At 42.8% G+C, this 19,454-nt stretch overlaps 2 protein-coding genes across 5 annotated transcripts in view; both read right to left on the minus strand.

Annotated features, from left to right (window-relative positions):
• Positions 1 to 839, minus strand: part of LOC129169261 (protein turtle homolog B-like) — a 59,129-nt gene extending 58,290 nt beyond the window's left edge. For all 4 annotated transcript variants that reach the window (XM_054755501.1, XM_054755502.1, XM_054755499.1 and 1 more), the window contains exon 1: positions 562 to 839. In XM_054755501.1, coding sequence (XP_054611476.1) covers positions 562 to 625 — 64 coding nt within the window. In that variant the 5' untranslated portion in view covers positions 626 to 839. The remainder of the gene's footprint in view (positions 1 to 561) is intronic.
• A 3,877-nt stretch (positions 840 to 4,716) lies between these two features.
• The window catches only part of LOC129169155 (junctional adhesion molecule 3B-like), a 47,987-nt gene continuing 33,249 nt past the window's right edge, over positions 4,717 to 19,454 (minus strand). Inside the window, exons 2-9 of the mRNA XM_054755286.1 lie at positions 19,170 to 19,238; positions 18,988 to 19,101; positions 18,763 to 18,915; positions 18,005 to 18,207; positions 16,614 to 16,713; positions 15,300 to 15,429; positions 15,150 to 15,204; positions 4,717 to 14,347 (exon numbers count right to left, since the gene is read on the minus strand). Of these exons, the coding sequence (XP_054611261.1) occupies positions 14,312 to 14,347; positions 15,150 to 15,204; positions 15,300 to 15,429; positions 16,614 to 16,713; positions 18,005 to 18,207; positions 18,763 to 18,915; positions 18,988 to 19,101; positions 19,170 to 19,238 (860 nt within the window). The 3' untranslated portion in view covers positions 4,717 to 14,311. The remainder of the gene's footprint in view (positions 14,348 to 15,149; positions 15,205 to 15,299; positions 15,430 to 16,613; positions 16,714 to 18,004; positions 18,208 to 18,762; positions 18,916 to 18,987; positions 19,102 to 19,169; positions 19,239 to 19,454) is intronic.

Below are 19,454 nucleotides of genomic sequence, written 5' to 3' on the forward strand. Positions count from 1 at the left end.
ACTTTTTCAGATTTGTCTTCCCTCAGTGGTCAGGTCGCGGTCAAATGATTGACTGAAAGATGCTCCAACCAACAAAGCTTGAAATTGTCATAATCTTCCATCATATCATCAGTATGTCGTCCACCAGCATCAAATCAACAATCATTACAATGAACTTGTGAAGCCAGGCACTGCATATGTGCTGTACGAGCACTGCTCTATCCGGCGGGCAAAGCTGGCAAGACTTGAATAATTATTTTACACACACGTTCCCCACCACTGCTTGCAGTAGTTCAGCTGGATCACCATTACGACCACTGCTCAATTTTTATTTTTCGCAGCCAGCAAACGCATTTTGCAGCAGCGAGCATCCTGCAAGTGAAGATGCTGGCGCCACTACACACAGGTGCGGTGACGAACAAACAACTTCGTGTTGTAAGGTATGACCCTAAAATCCTAACGTTTTAAAAACCTAAAAACGACAGTATTTTTTAAGAAAAGACAAGACCGGCACGCGAGCAAATGTTTGAAAATAAAAGCAATGCAAAGGTTAAAGTTGAAAGCTGCTGTGCTTCGACTCACCTTGAGCGGCCGTTCCTCGGCTGCTGAAAACACTTGCTATCAAAGTGGCCACATACCAAATCATAGTACTATTCCCCACCGGAAGTTAACCTCATCGTAGCTCAAAGTGCCCCTTTCGGTGAAGCGCTCATCGTCGAGTGTTACAGCGCGGATCGAAGGTGGATGGTATCCTTTTTTTATTTCAAATCGAGCCCGAGACACTTCTCCATCAGAACGTTCCCTCTCCTCCCTTCTCCTCCGCGTTACTCTCACATCCCGACACCGATCACCTGCGCCAATGGGACCACAGCAAACCGCTCTTGGAGACACACAGAACAACCCCAGGCAACACAGCCCGCCTCTGCACTCATCTTATTGGTCAATTGCCGAGTATTCTCGTTACTGGTTGGTCACCTGTGATGACAATCGCGGTGCCGGTATGATGCATTCAAATACCCTAGATTCACTCGGAATTTCTGAATTCCAACCTGAAGAAATTACGTCAACGACGAAAAAAAGGGAAACAAGTGCTGTCATTTTACGCTATGGGCATTTTCTGTCTCCGATGACGAACATTAACGGTGGTAGCATGTTGTAAAAGATGATTACACTGCTTGAATGATTACATTGTTATTGTTTTGCGAAGTACCAGAAATAAACTCAAGTAGGGCAATTAGCTTGCCAAGGCAAGATTGTCTCAGATTTCCTGGAGGGAGCTATAGCAGCACGACAGGAAGCAACTTCAAGGTGGGTTGGCTTGTGAGGCCCTAGAGGACCTGCAGTATCATCATGCGCAATAATAATAATAATAATAATAATAATAATAATAATAATAATAATAATAATAATAATAATAAGAGCAATCCCCTGCCTGGTCATGTTTACCAAGTCAAACAAATTTGTTGAATTTTGGTTTATTTTCTCAAATGTTCACATGAATGAAATGAAATGTTTGGTTTTGTGCTAAACACTAACAATGACTTTGCAGTACTCACCGCTGCTAAAACCGTCTATGATTCATGCAGTTTGATGCACTTAAAAAGCTGAGTCATTTATGAAGAACTCTTTTGTCTAAATATGGAGATTTAGGCTTGAATTATCTCAGCACAGCTGGGAGCACATTTATAGCAACACACACGAGCATGAGTCTTATTTATGTCTTAAAAAGCTAATTTACTCTTATTATGTCTACAACATTGGATAATACTAGTGTAAAGGTGACTATAGGGGTGTTATTTCCTGTCTGGTGGCCTCTTAGAAGGTCGTAAACTGTTTTTTTCTGCACTAACTATGAAAATAACAGTAGTGCATGTATGCCGTACATTCCACCTGTACTATCACCTATTTATAAATGATTACCAACTTGTGGTGAATGAGACATGAGAAAAAAGCCTGTTTGTCAAATACAAAATAATCCGTGGCCCTCAGTGGAACAAGTTTGGAAAAAGTTCCCATCCATTCAGCCGGTCCATCCACTGTCCAGCGTCTAAGTGACCAAACGTTGCATCCCCTGCGCTGACTCACAGCCAGCATGAAACTGAACTTGTCTTCAACGTGTGGGCTCCAGCTATGAATAATCATGACTAATGTTACTGACCTTTCAGGTCCAGCCCACTCCGTGCAGGGCGGGCTGGTCGTGTTCCCTCAGCCCTCTGACGTCGTTTCTTCTGCAGCCCACAAGCACCTGATGCAACAAAGTGGCCTGGCACTGTTGTCGGCAAAAAAATGGCCCCCGGTCAGCTGCTCCTGTGTGCCCCCGCACAGAAAAAAATTACTCTTTCTCAATCACCTGTGACTTTGTGCTACTGGACTACGTGGAAAGCTTGTGGAATGGATGCCAGCTCGTGTGCTTGTGAAATGCGGAGACCTCATTCCCCGACACTTTAAGAGCTGCGCTGGACAGTGGGTTGACAGATCACAGTGTTTACCCGCTTCTTCTTCTCTCCTTTTTAACTGTCAATTACAACCACTCGAGTTAGTCCCTCTCCTTCCGCTACGTAGCCAAGATGGCAACTATTGAGGGTGGTAAGTGACGGCAGTACACGGTGAAAATTGGCGCATTTAGGAACTAAGTAGACGATGTAGACAGTATACTTAGAGAAGCGTACTGACAGGAGTATTCCATTTCAGGCACAGTCCACGTAGTTCTTCCTACTTCCAGTGGCAGATTCCAGTGGCAGATCCAGTGGCAGATTACTACCACTGCTCCGCTGCTCCGCTGACAGAATGAGCAGGTCATTTCTCCCGCACGCCATGCGACTTTGCAACACGACAGATGGGGGAGCGATAAAAACACACACAGGACTGGACTTATTAACTTATTATGTATTATTATTTGTTCATTGATGATGTATTATTGAAATTTAAGTGATCTGTTGCGTATGTATTTATTTATTTATTCTTATTCTATTTTCTCATTTTTCCAAACTCTCCTATTTTGCTTCGTTTTGTTTTGAAGTGGTTACGTTTATTAGGACACTTTTGCAGAGCTGCTGGAAACGTGAATTTCTCTTGGATATGAACAAAGTATCTATCTCCCACATTAAACTCTTCATACTGGTGGTGTGTTAAACCAAAGGTGTCCACAGTTTGGGGGCCGCAGCTCATTTTTTATTTGCCGTAAATGTTAATGTAGCTGAGTGAAATCTTTGATTTAAAATACCGTGTTTTAAAACCTGCATTTACGTTTTGATGGAGCACTTTTATGTTGCGGTTGCTGTTCCAAGGGGGACCCTTAATAGCGACGCACACAGGGAGAAACGCGTGTCTGCTGCACTGATCAGTGGTCTGCTGCCGTACCGTGGACGCTTGAGCAGCTGAGGTCAGGATGTGCTGCTGTGTGCGCCTGCTAATAGTGTTCCCTCCTTGCTATTGTTCCACAGAAGTAAATGTGCAGATCCTGACTTGGTGTGTGTTCGTCCACCCGGATGCCATTACAAGTCTGCTACATTAACCTATTTACATAATATTTTAAAAGGTGCAATGTTAGGAGAAAAGTGTTAGCAAAAAGTGGTGTTTTGGGAAAAATGTTCATATATATTTTTTTAATGGGACCGTAGATAACAGCACCTCACTAATACAGTATACGCTGTATATAATATTCACAGTAGTAGCAACAGCAGCAGTATCGCGGTGTATTGCAGGGACTCGTCGCTAGAGGGCGCCGTTGCCGCGCGTTTGTTGATTGATGAACCGTATTTGACACAATCAGCGTCATGTCTGCAAACACATCACTTTTTGTTTCATCAATGAGTACTTCATGCTAGACATGTGCAATTACTCATTCCTACGATACCTTCAAGTGTTTCTAATGATGCTTTCGTGTTTTTTGTAGGTGTTCAACTGCTCATTGATGTGCAAACCTCGTGAACCTCATGTGGGGGTCATGTGGTTGCAACGTTATCATCCAGGGCTGGGAAGTCCAAAATCCAAATGTGGACAATGGCGATATCACGGGTGGTATCGAAGCGATACTAGTGTGATGTGATCACGATTTTTCCCAACATTTGCAGTATCACCCAGCCCTCGTGGCATACTCCGTGCTTGAAGGCGTACTTTGCCCTACACAACAGGGCACAGTCTCCACAAAATACCACATAAAACACAAAAACAATTGTTAGATGATGGAAAGTGGAGTGCACATCATTTACTAAAGTCATTTAGTGGCGAATAACATTAATATTAAATAACATAACATTAAATAACATGACATCCTATAACATAACATTAAATAACATGACATCCCATAACATAACATTAAATAACATAACATTAAATAACATGACATCCTTAATCATAGCATTAAATAACGTAACATCCTATAAAATATCATTAAATAACATGACATCCTATAACATAACATCCTGTAACATAACATTAAATAACATAACGTCCTATAATGAAAAAACTTAAATAAAAACTTAAATAACATAACATTAAATAACATAACATTAAATAACATAACATAACATTAAATAACATAACATCCTGTAACATAACATTAAATAACATGACATTAAATAACATAACATCCTATAATATAACATTAAATAACATAACATAACATTAAGTAACATGACATTAAATAACATAACATCCTATAATATAACATTAAATAACATAACATTAAATAACGTAACATCCTGTAAAATAACATTAAATAACGTAACATCCTATAATGTAACATTAAATAACATAACATAACATTAAGTAACATGACATTAAATAACATAACATCCTATAATATAACATTAAATAACATAACATTAAATAACGTAACATCCTGTAACGTAACATTAAATAACGTAACGTCCTATAATATAACATTAAATAACATAACATTAAATAACATAATATTAAATAACATAATATAACATTAAATAACATAACATAACATTAAATAACACCGAAGAAAACCTGCACTTCTGAATCTGTGGTTCCGATAACACGTTCTTTCAGTCCCCGTTATCGCTCTCTGTCCCCGGACGAGCCCCACGTGTCCACCTCTTTGAAGAGGCCCTTGTCCTCGACCAAATGGTTTTCCCTCACCTCCACGTCCTGTCATTGCTTGACCTCCCAGCTGATCTGCGTGCGCCGTGCTGAAGCGCTTGTGTGCAAAGCCTCATCCATCCACTCTTACCACAAAGTCAAATCAATCATCAGAAACCGGCGGTGTCATTACCACCCACAGGATAGCCATGAATTGAGCTTATCCATAATTCTGTGCATTAGGAACCATACCATTTTTTTTTTACCAATATCTTTTAAGTGCTTTTATTGTGGCTGTGGGCGGGAAACAGGAAGCACATGTACATGTGAGCTTTTAGGGACCACACACGGCAATTAAACGTCCTGGTAGAGTTACAGGCTGCCGTCGGAGCATTTAGCAAAAGGAAAAGCTTGTATGGTCTCTGAGGGTGAGGAGAGGAAAGAGCACCGTTGTGCTGCGTGGCATTCAGGCGGTGAGCGGCTCAGAACGCTGGATTAAGGGAAAGGTCACGGCCTCGCTGGCGGGATTTTTCTGAAAATATATCACCGTGCTCTGTTGTGCCGTTTCAAGAATATAGATAGTGTGTGACACACAACAAACCCAACATACCGCGTTGCCTCCGTTCCCACAAATGACATCGGAGACATCACAACATCCAAACGCAGGACAAAATTCAACTGGGTTGACCCTTCAAAAACCACTGACTTTGCCTGGAAACGTTCTAATACATGTTAAAAAATAAACCTTTCACCATAAACACAACTTGGAATAATAACGATGGTGTTTTATCGGTTTCGCTTCACAAAGTTCCATTGAAAGCACATCACGCGTACGCGACGACACGTCTGGAAAGCAGCGGGGCTTATTTACCACAAGTCATTAATCATTCTGCATACAAACACATTTTTAATGGAAGCAGCAACAAAATAATGGAATAAAAAGACAACAAATCCATCTGTCGTCCTAAACAAAAGGTGAGTGAACTTGCATAAAAATAAAAAGAAACCGGACACAATAGGGCCTTTGAACACCTCGTGCTGCAGGCGGGTCTGTGGTGATGCTAGCTGCTAACCGGCTAGTAGCTACTCGGTGTGGTATGGCTAAGTGTCAATGCACCAGTAACGTAGTTCGATGGGCGTAAGAATATTAATAATAATAATAATAACAATGACGCTGTCGCTGGGATGCACCTCACATTGAATGTGAACGCACCGTTGTTGCAGACTTTTTTGCAGACTTTTTCCAGCCAGACGCTGTTTTCAAAAAATCAATTTTTCTATTGTTAGAAAAGAGATGATGATGGGCAAAAGTCCCCAAAAAGTGCAGTTCTCCTGTAGAGAAATCTTATGTCTTATATCTTATGTCTATCTCGGTTCACCTTCCGCAGGTTTTTTTTTTAGTCTTTTTTTTAACGACAGCAGAGCCTGGCCCTTTAAGAAGAATTGCATTGTGGGAAGTTGAGTGTCTTGCTTTTCCCTCTCTGGTCTGTCTGCACCGCCCATTGTTTTTTGGACTTCCCGCCACGTCTCCTGTGTCATCGGTAGCTCGATTGCTTGCTAGCTTGTAAATGAATCTACGGTTCGTCTGCAGCGATATGTTTTAACAAGTGTAAAAATAAAACGCTACGGTACAGCGAAACGGCGCCAGAGTGAAAAGGCACGGTCATGTGAGTGAAATACGCGTGAGTGACTTCATCTTTTCTTGTGTCCGAACTGCAGGTGCATCATTAAAATTCCAACCAAGGTTTGGACTTTTTTGGGAGTGTTTAAACAAGAGAGAAATGTCAGAGAAAAGTGTATAACGTGTATTTCACTTATTGCAGGCTATTTTGGGAACCTGTCCCCCGCGATAAATGAGGGAACTCATAGTATAGTCCCCGTAGTGATGTGTCGGTCGTGAACGAATCGACTCTTAAGAGCCGGCTCGCGTTGTTGGGAGCAAATCGGGAGCCGATTAGTTTTTTCTCGTCTTTTTTTTCCTGTTAAAGGCGGATGTCATCGGTCAAGATGTGTGGCCGCGTCTCTGTGTCCATACCGGGGGGGTGGGGGCGGGGGATGGGGGCTGCATGAGGAGATTTGACCTATTTTGACTTAATTTGTCTATTGAGAAGGGTCTTGGTTTTGGTATTTTATCTATAATATAAAATGATGCTATGTTTTTGTAGCTGCTCATTGAGGTTGAAATGAATCCATTTCAATACTAAACATTTGAAATCATGCTTTTTTTACATTAGTCATTCATTTTACACATCATTTGCTCATAAATTCATTTAGGACAACAAAAATGCGGCTGCGGCTCTCTAAAAAGAGCCAAAATATCCATCACCAGTGCCCCCGCCGCTCCCTCATGGCCACAACCCCCCCATCTGAGAAGCACTTCTTCAGGGGGGGAAAAAAGAACACATCTCCAGTAGTTTTTAGAAGTGAGTTTTATTCATCACAAATAAAGTGGTTCTAGAATGCACTAATGATCCCCTGCAAGCCCTCCAAAGACATGACACAGAATGAGTTCAGATCCCCAAAAAAACCCCCAAAAACCCGTGACAGAGTGAACAAGAAAAGCCAGACGGCAGAAAGACAGCTTGGATGCGATTGCCCTTAAAGGTGCTGATAGAATCTTTGACCAGCGTCACCTTGCAGCCACGTGTCGCTGCCATACGCCGTCTGCAGCTTTAAAAGACAAAACTAAATCAATCCTCCTGCTTTGGATATTCTTTAGCTTGATAGTGTGATGCGTCTTTCCCAAAAATACCCCCCCCCACACACACACACTATATTTAGGCACTAATATATTTCTATCCTACTTCGGCGTGTCTAGTCTAATCTATGAAAAAAAAAAAGAAGTACAAATTTGCACATGAAATTCGCAGTGACGTCATTCCTCTCAAACGCCGCGCTTGGAAATGAATGCAAAATATCAGCGCTCACGCAGAGAAGTGGGCGGCCATCTATTTTAAAGGCAGAAGGCACTTGGGAGGAATGAAATTTGTATAAATGAGGGGGGGGGGGGTATGCGTGACTCCTACACCTCAGTCCGCATCCATCAGTCAACAGAAATGACTTTGTGGTAAAGTCATTTCAGTTCTTCTTGCTGCCGTTTTAATATTTCAAGCGGGGGTGTTCATCGTTTGACCGCAGACAAATGTGAGGCTGCCGGGCTGTGTTGGTGCGTTTTCATCCAGCGTAGGCTCCGCCCCACTTCGCCGCTTAACGATGGGGTCTATAAAACGAAGGCGCACAGACGTCTCCAGCCGTTGGCGCTAACCGGGACAAACTCCTTCAACATTTCCGGCCACAATCGGGAGGTTCCTCAGATGTTACTTTTGCCGTTTTCGCTGCTGCTTGGGCGGAACCTCGCCGCTTTTTAGCCTTTTGTGGCTGTCGGGAAGGCGCTGAACGCACCATGCGCCACACGACGACATTTTGACAGCAAGTGGATACAAATAAAAAATGTTTTCACAGCCGGGCTCACGTGTGCGACGGAGTATTTGGGCTCCACTGGAAAAACAAAAAACAGAATTAAGGAAAAAAGTAATAAATTAACGGGAATAAAAAATTGTGATATTACGAGAATAAATGATGATAAATTTACGCCGTTTTAATACTCCGTTGTAACAGGCATTGCCTGAGACGCTATGAAATATTACGACTTTTTTTGTGTAAATTTGCTACTTTTTTTCTTCTAAATCTGCAACTTTATTCTCGGAAATTTATGACTTTGAAAAAAACCCCCTCAGATTTCAAGAATAAAGTAATACATTTACGAGAATAAGGTCGTACATTTACAATACGAGAAAAAAAGTCGTAAATTTATGCGGAAAAAGTCGTAAAGTTAGCTTTTTTACGGCTTTTTTTTTCTCGTAAATTTACAATTTTATTTAAAATCTGAGAGTTCCAGAATAAAGTCATACATTTACGAGAATTAGGTCATAAGTTTACAAAAATAAAGTTGTAAATTTATGAGAAAAAAAAAGCCGTACATTTACGAAAAAAAGTTGGCCTTTCATAAGACTCAAATTGGATGTTGATAGACGGAATTAGACGGACATTTTTCGACTCATGAAGCAGACGTTTGCTGTTCCGTGAGCTGGGCAGAAAGAACACGTTATTCCTACTTAAGCAGAAGTTTCGGAGACGTTTTGGACGTTCTATCTACCGTTTGTGGTCAAAACATGTGAATATTCCGCAGCATGACATCGCCTGACGTAAACATTTAACCGGAGGCAGACAGAATCGTTCACGGCGGCGCGGGACAGAGCCTGGTGTTACAGGCTAGTCGACAGTGGAGCGCCGCACATTCGCGAGTCAGCATTCACAGCCAAGATTTTTGGTCAAAACATTTTCACACTTTTGTTTTTTCCCTCCAAAAATTGGTAATTTTTTCCCCTGCACTTTGCAAAACAAGCCTCGTTAACAATTTATAAACACGTGACAATGCAGGTAAAACATTACAGCCCGCTGTTTTTACGTACTTTGTTGAGCGGTCCTTGAACGCACCATGGTTGCTGTGATAATGCGAATCATCATTATCATTCATTAATGCTGAGTAGGCTTAAACCTGAATTGTGCATTTCGCTTCTGTTGCCAGTGAGCAATGGCAATTGAAGAGAGAAGCGGAGGGTTCTAGAGCTGAATCTAATCTCATAATTGCAAATGTTGATCCGAAATCGAAGGAGAACATCAAGGTCAAGCTAGAGGGAGGGCATGTGGTAGAAATAGACATTTTGGAAATACATTCGCTGGCAGGCGTGGAGCACAACGCCAGCGAAAAGCAGGGATCTTTCATCATGAATTTGTCTTCATTGCCGCACTTTGAACACCCCCGGCTTGAACAAGGCGGTGTAAAAGGTAACATTTCCCATGCAACACCCACAGAGCAGGGCCTCGTCATGGAGGATGGATGGAATTGACAGGATTTCCGTTGTGCTGCTTGAAAAGATGAGAGGAAAAAGGGGCAACGAGTGCGGCGCTCAGCTGTTTACGAACACACGACTCGGCGCTCGGACACGGGTGTCACATTTAGCCCGCACGCTAAGAATGTCCCGGTTTAATGTTACCTTTTTACCGGCCTTACACATGGAAAGTGCTTCATATCACCTCTTTTTTTTTTGTACACCGCATCCTCTCATGTCCGGTACGGGGCGGCGCAACGAGGCACACCGGCAGCCACTTGACAATCGGTCACGACTGCGGCAGGAAGATTGTACTTCACTACTGACTGCTACCTTCGTAGTCTATGTTGGTGTTGTTCACCCTTCAGGCCCCCGAGAGGAATTCATGTAACATCAAACTTGATTCTACCCGCTTTCGGCAACATTTAGTCGCAACTAAAAGTACCGACGTGGATATTTGTTAGGTTTCTGGTCAATAGTGTGGGCGGCCATTGCGTGTGTGCTGTGTCGTTCAAGTTCCCTTGTTGCAGGTGCCGCATCTCAACTAATTACAGGCCATGTTGATAACAGGCTGCTAGACGAGGGCGTCTCTCGCGGTCTGTATTGTGCTTCCATTCTAAACTTGCAGAAATGACCCTTAAAAGCGAGACGTTCATGTGTACTTAGCAGGATTACGCAAAAACGTGTTCCTTTCTGTGTTTCTGTCATGCCTTTTTTTTGTGTTTGTTTGTCCTGTCCACAGAACCCCCCCCCCCATATCCAGCTACGAGGAATATTGTCGATTAAGATATGTCCACACAAACCTGGATAGTTTGAAAAACATGCAGTTTCCCCACTCTGGGCTTTTAGAAAAAATCTCTGTCCACATAAAAATGTGCATTTTGTCCAATCAGAAGCCCCGAAAAAAGCAATCACAGTGGACTTGGTCGTGCATGATAACGCCTCTGTTGGTCAATATGAGATGAATTAGATCAGGGGTGTCCAAAGTGCAGCCAAAGGGCCAATAAAGCAGCCGTGTGCTGCTCTAAAAAACATAAAATGGAAAAGTCAGCAGTAAGTTCACAAGAATAAAGTCAAAATATTACGAGAAAAAAGTTGTCATCATTTTAGCAGCATTAACACTAAAATGTCAAAGAAAAATGACATTTTTTAAAGTGATAGTATTATGACAACCAATCAAACAAATAAAAATATAATTGTTCTAAACTTATGTTGCAGAAATAGTTACAAAATCAAAATATTATGGGAAAAAGTCACAATTATGAGAAGATAATTTACAAGAACACAGCTGAAATTATAAAAAAAAAAAAAAAAACACAGCAAAAATGAAAAAAACCCCCGCAACTATTTATAAGAAATGATTAAAGTCAAAATATCAAAAGAAAAAAGTCGTATTCTAACGAGAAAAGTCGCAATTTAAAAAAATGGAAAAATGATGTCATTTTAGTAGCATAAAGTTTTATGAGAAACAAACAAAACTAAATCAAGTTGTCATTCCTGGAGAATTAGGTGGGGGAAAAGTGAAGATTATTATGGGAATAAAGTCAAAATATTGGAATATTATGAGAAGAAAATGGACAAAGATTATTTAGGAAGTCTGAAATACAAAAAAAAAAAAACAACAACAGCAAAAATTGTTCAGTTTTTTCTTGAAATATATGGCCCTTGCATCCTGTCATTTTTCAGTATGTGGCCCTCGGTGGAAAAAGTTTGGACACCCCTGAATCCGATATGCAACGATGTGTACGTTATCCTTAAAATCAGCGCTCATTTGCATAGAGCCCCGGAGACGACATAGTCATGAACCCAGCACCCACAAGTTCCCAGCTTCATCACTAGTGATATGTTGTTACGTCATGTACGTCACACAAAAAGCTGCGTCTTTACTCGGGCCGACATGAGGAATTACGACATGATTCCGATAAAATGAAAAAGATGATGAGCTGAGGTGAGATTACCCGTACTGTGCTGTTGGTGGGTTAGCGGGAGCAAATACTGATCAAGCATGGCCTGAGCTCACTTGTAAACAAACAGAGGAAGGCATTTCGCCAAATGCGCCCAACGCTCTACAAAACACTCCACGATGGGGGAAAGAAAAACCCATCGAGCTTCTAAACATCAAACCTTGTCAGCCACCCGAAATGCCAGCATTGCTACAAGTACAAAGCCCGGGGCTTGTTCCTATCGCCGCCGTGTTTGAAAAGTGCAAAACGGTTTGCCAGAGTCAACCTGAGGGCTAAAGCGATCTGTGATTTCATCATGGAAATGGTGGCTCGCGTTGTACGTCGGAGCTGCCGCCATTTTTTTATGTTAATAGTTGTGATGAAGGACAAATCTACAGGTACATTAGTCAGATCCAGCTTTGTTTGAGTCGTTCCTACCTCCAGATGTGCACAAACTAGTTAAATGTAAATAAAAAAATACTAAATATAAAAAGTTATCAGTAACGGCTTGAAAAGAAATATATCGTGCATCCCTAGTTTTTACCCGTCCATACACAAACACTGAAGATGGGACTTTTTAAAAATCTTCACCCAGAAGGAGTTTTCCATTATTGTGTGTGAACAAAAGGCCAAAACACATAGAAAAACATGCATTTTTAAAATATCTGTGTTGGTGTGGACATAGCTTGAGTCGTGCTTTTTTTTGAGTAAAGCAGATGCAGCAGGAAGACGCCGGCTTGTACTTGACGACGGACTCCTTCCTACTTGCTTCCTTTTCCAGTCCGCCTCCAGCATTTCTTCCTTGAATGGATAGTTTGGACTTTTGGACATGAAGTTGTGTGAGGGAAGCATAGCCCGTCAATGCTGTTCAACACACGCGCACTGTTTCGTATTTATTTGATCAACTTCTGAGGGCGCTCTGTGCTGATAGATCAGTGTATCTGCCATCGACTACTCTGGCTTAGGTTGCATCGTCAAGCACAGAGCCACTGAGCTCCGCCTCCCACAATCATACCATGCTTAAAATGTTGAAAAATGAAAAAAAATGTTGGCAATTTCAATCAAATTCTAATTTAAAAAAATAATTGAAAAGATATCAAGCCTTAGCACAAACGCATCGAACCAAACCGAACTGAACCGTGTATTTTTAGGTGTCGAAGGAAGTAGTTCTGGCTAGTAGGTGAAGCGTTTTGCTTCTCCAAACATTATGTGTTCAAAAGAGTAATACATTGGCATCGCAAAACCGCTTGACACGAAAAAGGCGGCGTTATTTTCCCGCTGCTGCTTGTCCATTGCTGCGTGGGGAGGAGTCACCGTTGACACGACAGTGCAGTCATACAACTTCATGTCAACAACTACTTGACATTGTTCCACTCTTCCTGCTTGCCTCGTTGCTTCGCCTCAGTCCTTTCGACGCAGATGTTACTTTTTGCCTGTTTAGCTGTTTTCTTTATGCTCCGTCAGTTTTGACCATGAGGCCCCAGAATGATAACGATATGAACCAAATCACTTTTCCGCACACATCAACCGCTACTTCACGGAACTTAGCTGCTGCACCTCACACCTGTTCCAGGCATATGTTTGTGCTACCTCAGTGTTTAAGTGACCGTGCCAGCTTTCTTGACGGACGGCTGGCGCGTACAGCCTGTCTAAAACTCAACGCATGGGGTGACGACGACACTCTTTACAGCAAATTCAATATATACAAGATGAACAGCAAGCAGAGAAGGACACTTAAAATCAAGAAAACACAGCACTGATCGTGTACAGTGTTTCACAGCATTTGACTGGCACTCTTCAAAGCCTCTCGCTAAGACTATCTACAAACAAAACCGGAGGCCTCTGACAACGGAACCAGGGCGATCCCAGCGGAGAGTTTCAACAACACCGCCGATCATGAACCACATGTTGATATGCCGACGCGAGTCTGCTTCCGTTTGTCCTTCTTTAAGGTATAAATGCTTACAGGCTAACAAAGTGGTTAAAGTAACATATTTAAACCCACAAGCAAATAATAATTAGAATTAAAAAAAAACACAGTTAGTATTTTACAAATATTTAAAAAAGTAAACCTTTATCTATAGGCATTTAAAATATATTCCATCAAAAATAGAGTGACAAATTTCAACAGTAGAAAAAAAAAGTAGAGATGTGTCAGTATTTGCAGATTTTGGTGTACCAAGGAATAACTTTAAAGTCCACAGTTGAGGAAGAGATTCAAATTGCTGGCGAAAATCAAACTTATCTGAGTGAGGAGTTTTGCAAACGGTCGTCCTGTCAAATCTTGTCACCTTTGGCAAACGGTCGGATTTTGGAAAAGTTGGATTTCAGTCACGCCGAGAGAGCTCGGAGCCTGAACTGTGGCGGCTCCGTGATGAGACGCGGACGGCTGTCCCGCCCGTCACGTCCACACTTGGCACATTGCCCGCTGCGGTCCTCTCGTCTTTTTCAGATCACAAATGACGACTTATGTCGGAAGTCTCCCTGCAAAGAGCGTAAAAGGCAACCATTCAAAAACGGGTCAAATTCTTTCATCTTTGTAGTCTAATGACCGTTCAAACGGCTCGTATCAGAACATTACCAAAAAATGAATTGGTCTCCATTTGGATATTCTACAACGCGGGTGTCCAAACTTTTTCAACATTCTAAAAAATGAAAGGAATGCAGGGGCCCCTTTGACATTTTGTAAAGCAATGTTTCAATAATGTACAATAATGTGGCCGTACATTATTACTATTTCACATGTATATTGTTTTAATTCATGACTTAAAATTGTAATCACAACTTTAAAGTGTCCCTCGTATCCTTCCATTTTTTCAAAAATGTGGAGACCCCCGCTGTAGTCATTCAATGTACTGCAGCCTGAGCAGGGAAGCCCAGACGGCGTCCCTCTCCCCGGCTGCTTCTTCCAGTTCCTCCCGGCGGACACCAGGTGTTCCCAGGCCAGTTGAGAGACATAGTCTCTCCAACGTGTCCTGGGTGTTCCCCGAGACATCCTACGGGTCGGATATGCCCTGAACACCTCCTCAGGGAGGCATCCTGACCAGATGCCCGAGCCACCTCATCTGGCTCCTTTCAATGCGGTGGAGCAGCGGCTCTACTCTGGGTTTCTCCCGGATGACGAACCCACACCTTCCCGACCTCCTGACTGTGTGTCCAACATGCTAACCACACGGCCACCGTGTGTTATGATATTCTTTAGCATATCTTCAATACGTGAAAAGTAATTTCCATTTCAAGTGGACAAATTGTTGGACCATCCTGCAAATTGAGCGTATTCACAAACCTCATCCTCCGTCCTGACATAGTCCACCCCATCTCCTTTTGCTGGAACTTTGTAACTACAACACACACAAAGAGAGCACGTGCCGTTTCCAACGGGATCCATTCAGAGGGGCAAACATCATCTGTGTGGGACGATGAGCTGATGCCTTACTTGTTCCCCGCCTGTTTTTGACTTGCGAAGTAGCCTCGTCTGTATGCACAGCAGATCCCGGCTGATATACATATGAGCACCACAACCACCACCACCACTCCGAGGATAATCCCCACAACATCAATGTCATCTGTGAAGAACAGGGAAACACACAATCTACCTAAGATATTTTCTTCATCAGAGTAACAATGAAACACATCATGTACTCGCTTCTTGCAGGTATCGTGACTAAACTACGACTGCGCCTCAAATGGAATACTTCCAATAAGCATATTGTGTACACTGTGTATTTTGTTTTTGAGTGCACAAATCCATGACTGTAGTCGCACACTTACCGGAAATGATAATGGTAATATTTACCTGCTTTTGACTGCCGTTAGTGCCGCTACGTAGCCAAGATGGCGACTACTGAGGGTGGTTCAGCCTGTTTTTTTTTTGCATCAAGGCGCCTGAGTACGCAACGCAAGCTCACTCCTCCCCCTCCTTTTACAGTATTGTCATGTGACCAAAAAAATCCAACCTTGCCGTAATTGCTGCGACTGGTCGGCTTTTAGTGCATTATTTCCCGTGTGTGCAGTGGAACCTGTTTTATGTTGACGCCCCTCATATTGGATGACTCATGTTGCCATAAATCAGGGGTGTCCAAAGCGCAGCCCGGGTGCCGTTTGGCGGCTGTTTTTTTTAAACACACACACACACACACTCCAAAAATCTAATTTAACAACAACAGCAAAAATGGAAAAATAAGCAGTCATTTCAAAATACAGTAATCCTTCATTTATCACGGTTAACTGCTTCCAGACCTGACCGTGAAAAGTGAATTTTCGTGCAGTAGGATTCAATATTAATAAACAGAATATTTTCATAAATAGAGCATAGAAAACCTGTTTAAGACTTTACTTAAACGGATTCCACTTTGTACGGCTGCTTCTGGGCCCGTTTTCACAATGTCTTCTCCGATTGCAGGTCAGCATTTGCAACAACAGTAACGGTTGTAATACCCTGGTGAGCTCCAGCTCCAATAACACTCTACATTTCTCTTGACTTGCCGTTGTTCACTAGCGACGAAGGAAGCTAAGAAGCTAAATAGTTTGCTAACCGAGTTGACTTAGCGTTTCGCCAGAAAATTTCACGGCACATGTTCAACCCTCGACGCAGAACCTCAAAAGGATCACGACTGCGTACTCATTATTTTTTGGAGTGCACTGCATTTTGCCATACACATGGCGAATGCGCTTATGCATTCAAAAGACTAAATCTAAGTGCAAAAGTGCACACATTAAAACAGAGCCTTCGTACTGGTGCAGCACTTACAGACTTCCATCTTCTGCGGCGCACACTCAGCATATCCTGCATCGTTTCTTGCTCGGCAGTAGTACTCGCCCGCGTCTTCTTTTCTGACTGAGATGAACTTCTGCGTAGGAGAAACCAGAAGAAGTCGGTCAGTGCTTGACTTCATGTGTTTGACTTCATCTTTAGGTGAAGCAAATTCAAGGGCACGCAACCAGAATTTAAGTATAATTTTTGCACTAAAGGGAAATAAGCATTCCGTTGTTGAATAGGGGGCCGATATCATTATTGGCAGAAAATATGATACCTGTATCCAAGTTTAGATTTCCGCCAGCAGTGTTTACCTAAAAAAATTTGTTCCCTTGCTTTAATTTAATTTGTTCCGGTAACTGCTTGTGGTGACAAAAATCATAATTCAACAAAATTATCGGTGTAACTTGTGCAATTGCTGCAATCGCTTGTCAAATTAATCCAGCACTGCCTATAGTGTGTACTGTGGAGGAAATAAGTGCTAATTTTGAAATTTGAACTCCTTAAAAACACACGAATAGGTAAAAAAATTGTATGGTTATTCCAAAAAATAATAATAAAATTGAGGTCTTTGGCATCGAGCGGGCTAGACGTGTTTGGAGGCAGAGAAATGGTGAATAGGAGGCAAACAACACCGCCATCCTTACTGTTAAACATGGAGGTAGAAACTTTGCACTTTTGAGATATTTCTCTCACCAAAATCCCTCCTGAGATGTGTGCAACCCTGGTGACCAACTACTAAGTCATGTTTTGCATTGGGATGAAATAATTAATGAACAAATGTAGAACTTTTATGTCTTTTGTGGATTGTTGCTATTTGTCTCTCTGTGTTCTAACAAACCTACCATAAAATTCCACATCGTATCTTTGTAAGGAGGTAAACTTACAACACCAGCAGGGGATCAAATACTTATTTCCGTGCTGCAGCTAATTCTACCCATTTTATCTGTTGATCTGCATTACTTTCCCACGAGTGGAGCGCAGTCTAAAAATAACCATCAAATGGTGATAGAGTGGGTGCGGAAGAAATAACATCCAAACCTCATTAGTTTACAACAACCACTTTATATGCTGTCTGAGGTTAGCACTTGCTCTGCAAGTCAGGCACCGCAGTGTGGTGTGATATTTTACATCCAAGGGGCTCGCATGGAGGCTTGCAGAGGAGCCTTGGGAGGGTGCGGACTGAGCAGCGCCCTCCAAAGCAACTCCATGGAGGAATGTGCCAGCGAGGACAGCAGATTCCCCTTGTGGCGCTAGCCCTCTTGCACCATCAACTGTCTCCCCAAAATATCTGCCCCCACCCCTGGGCGTCAGGCCACCATCCCCTGCCCCACCCTTCCCGCTCATGCGTGTCCTTGTCCAAACACATGCACACACATACTAACCAGAATTCCTGATTCCGAGTTGAGTGTGTATGAGGAGTTGAAGAATTTGTGGCTGCTCTTGGGGTCGTCAGGAATCTCCTCCTTGTTCTTGAACCACTGGTACTGAGACTTTGGGAAGCCCTCTTCCTCCACACAACTCAGCTCTGCTGACTTCCCAAAAGGTACTGACTTGGGGACGCTGCATTTCGGAACCACCGGCTTCACTGCCGGACACAAAACAAATGCATTGCGGCAGTGCTGCAACATCCAACAAGATGCTCTGCTCTCAGATGTAGCTGTTAGCATGATGCCGACGAGCCTGATTAGTGACAAAGATGCTTTAAAAACGATCTTATCCTTGAGCGCCAGGATGGTTCACCATTTGGACTGGAACAGGATTTTTGACTGGTGCCAAAAAATGTCACCAAAACATGTGGCGCTTGCTTTCTTTAGCACTGCAATTCGGAGCAGATGCAGTTTCAGAGGTTTCCGCTTATAGCCCAGAACATGCCTTTGCAGCTGGGTAGGTCTAGTCTGGTCACAACACATCCTCACATGTATGCCAAAGGGTTGGTGCGACCTACAACACGGTGTCATCTTACCGCATCCAAAGTGTGAATCACTGGGCAAGGTCTCTCTTTTAAGGGCAAAATAATTGTGTGTTATTATTAGTCCGAATTCAGAATCATCTCAGGCTGTTGTATTTATATCGCTCGCCAGTCTGCATCCTTTTAAGCCTAGAACGGGACAAATCAACGGCACGGGGTCGCTGTGATTACCTCGAACGACAAGGTCAATCACAATCTCGTCGAAGGACTTCTGGTCGTCGGCAGCCGTGACCTCGCAGCGATATTTCGCCGTGTCCAATCGCGTGGCGTTGGTTATCACCAACGTGGCCGGTTCTCTGATCACCGCTCTGTTCGCCAAGTCGCCTGGACGAAGAACTCATCAGTGAATAAACACACAACACACCGAGAACCTGCTGTGTTGGCTCATTTAGTTACCTGACACCTTCATGTTGAAGTACACGTAGCTTGGTCCCTCAGGTTTGATCTTCTTCCACTCAATCCTGGGATTGTGAGTGGAAATCGAGTCGATCAAACACGATAATTCAACTCCTGCGGAGTAGAGGAAACAGATGTGATGCCACGACAAACAGCAAGTACAAGGCCGTGTTGGCACTTACTGTCAAACTCATCCGTCCACGGTGAGTTGTTGTCTGTCTTCAGTACCACGGCTAGCACGCCGAAGTAGCCTGCAAAGCAAAGAGACGAGGCAATGCAAAGTAAGACTTTCCGCTGCATGAGTTTTCACGACACTGACGATCACACGCGATTTGCGCAATACCAGCTGACGTGCGCCGCCGATGCGCTGTGCTCATTTAAAGACTCTCCTTGGGGACACTTGAACATATGCTCATCTGAAATTTCATAAACTGAGTTGGAGAAGATAAATGTCAACCCCACATCAC

This window comes from Dunckerocampus dactyliophorus, chromosome 16, assembly GCF_027744805.1.
Source record: "Dunckerocampus dactyliophorus isolate RoL2022-P2 chromosome 16, RoL_Ddac_1.1, whole genome shotgun sequence".
Classification (NCBI taxonomy): domain Eukaryota; kingdom Metazoa; phylum Chordata; class Actinopteri; order Syngnathiformes; family Syngnathidae; genus Dunckerocampus; species Dunckerocampus dactyliophorus.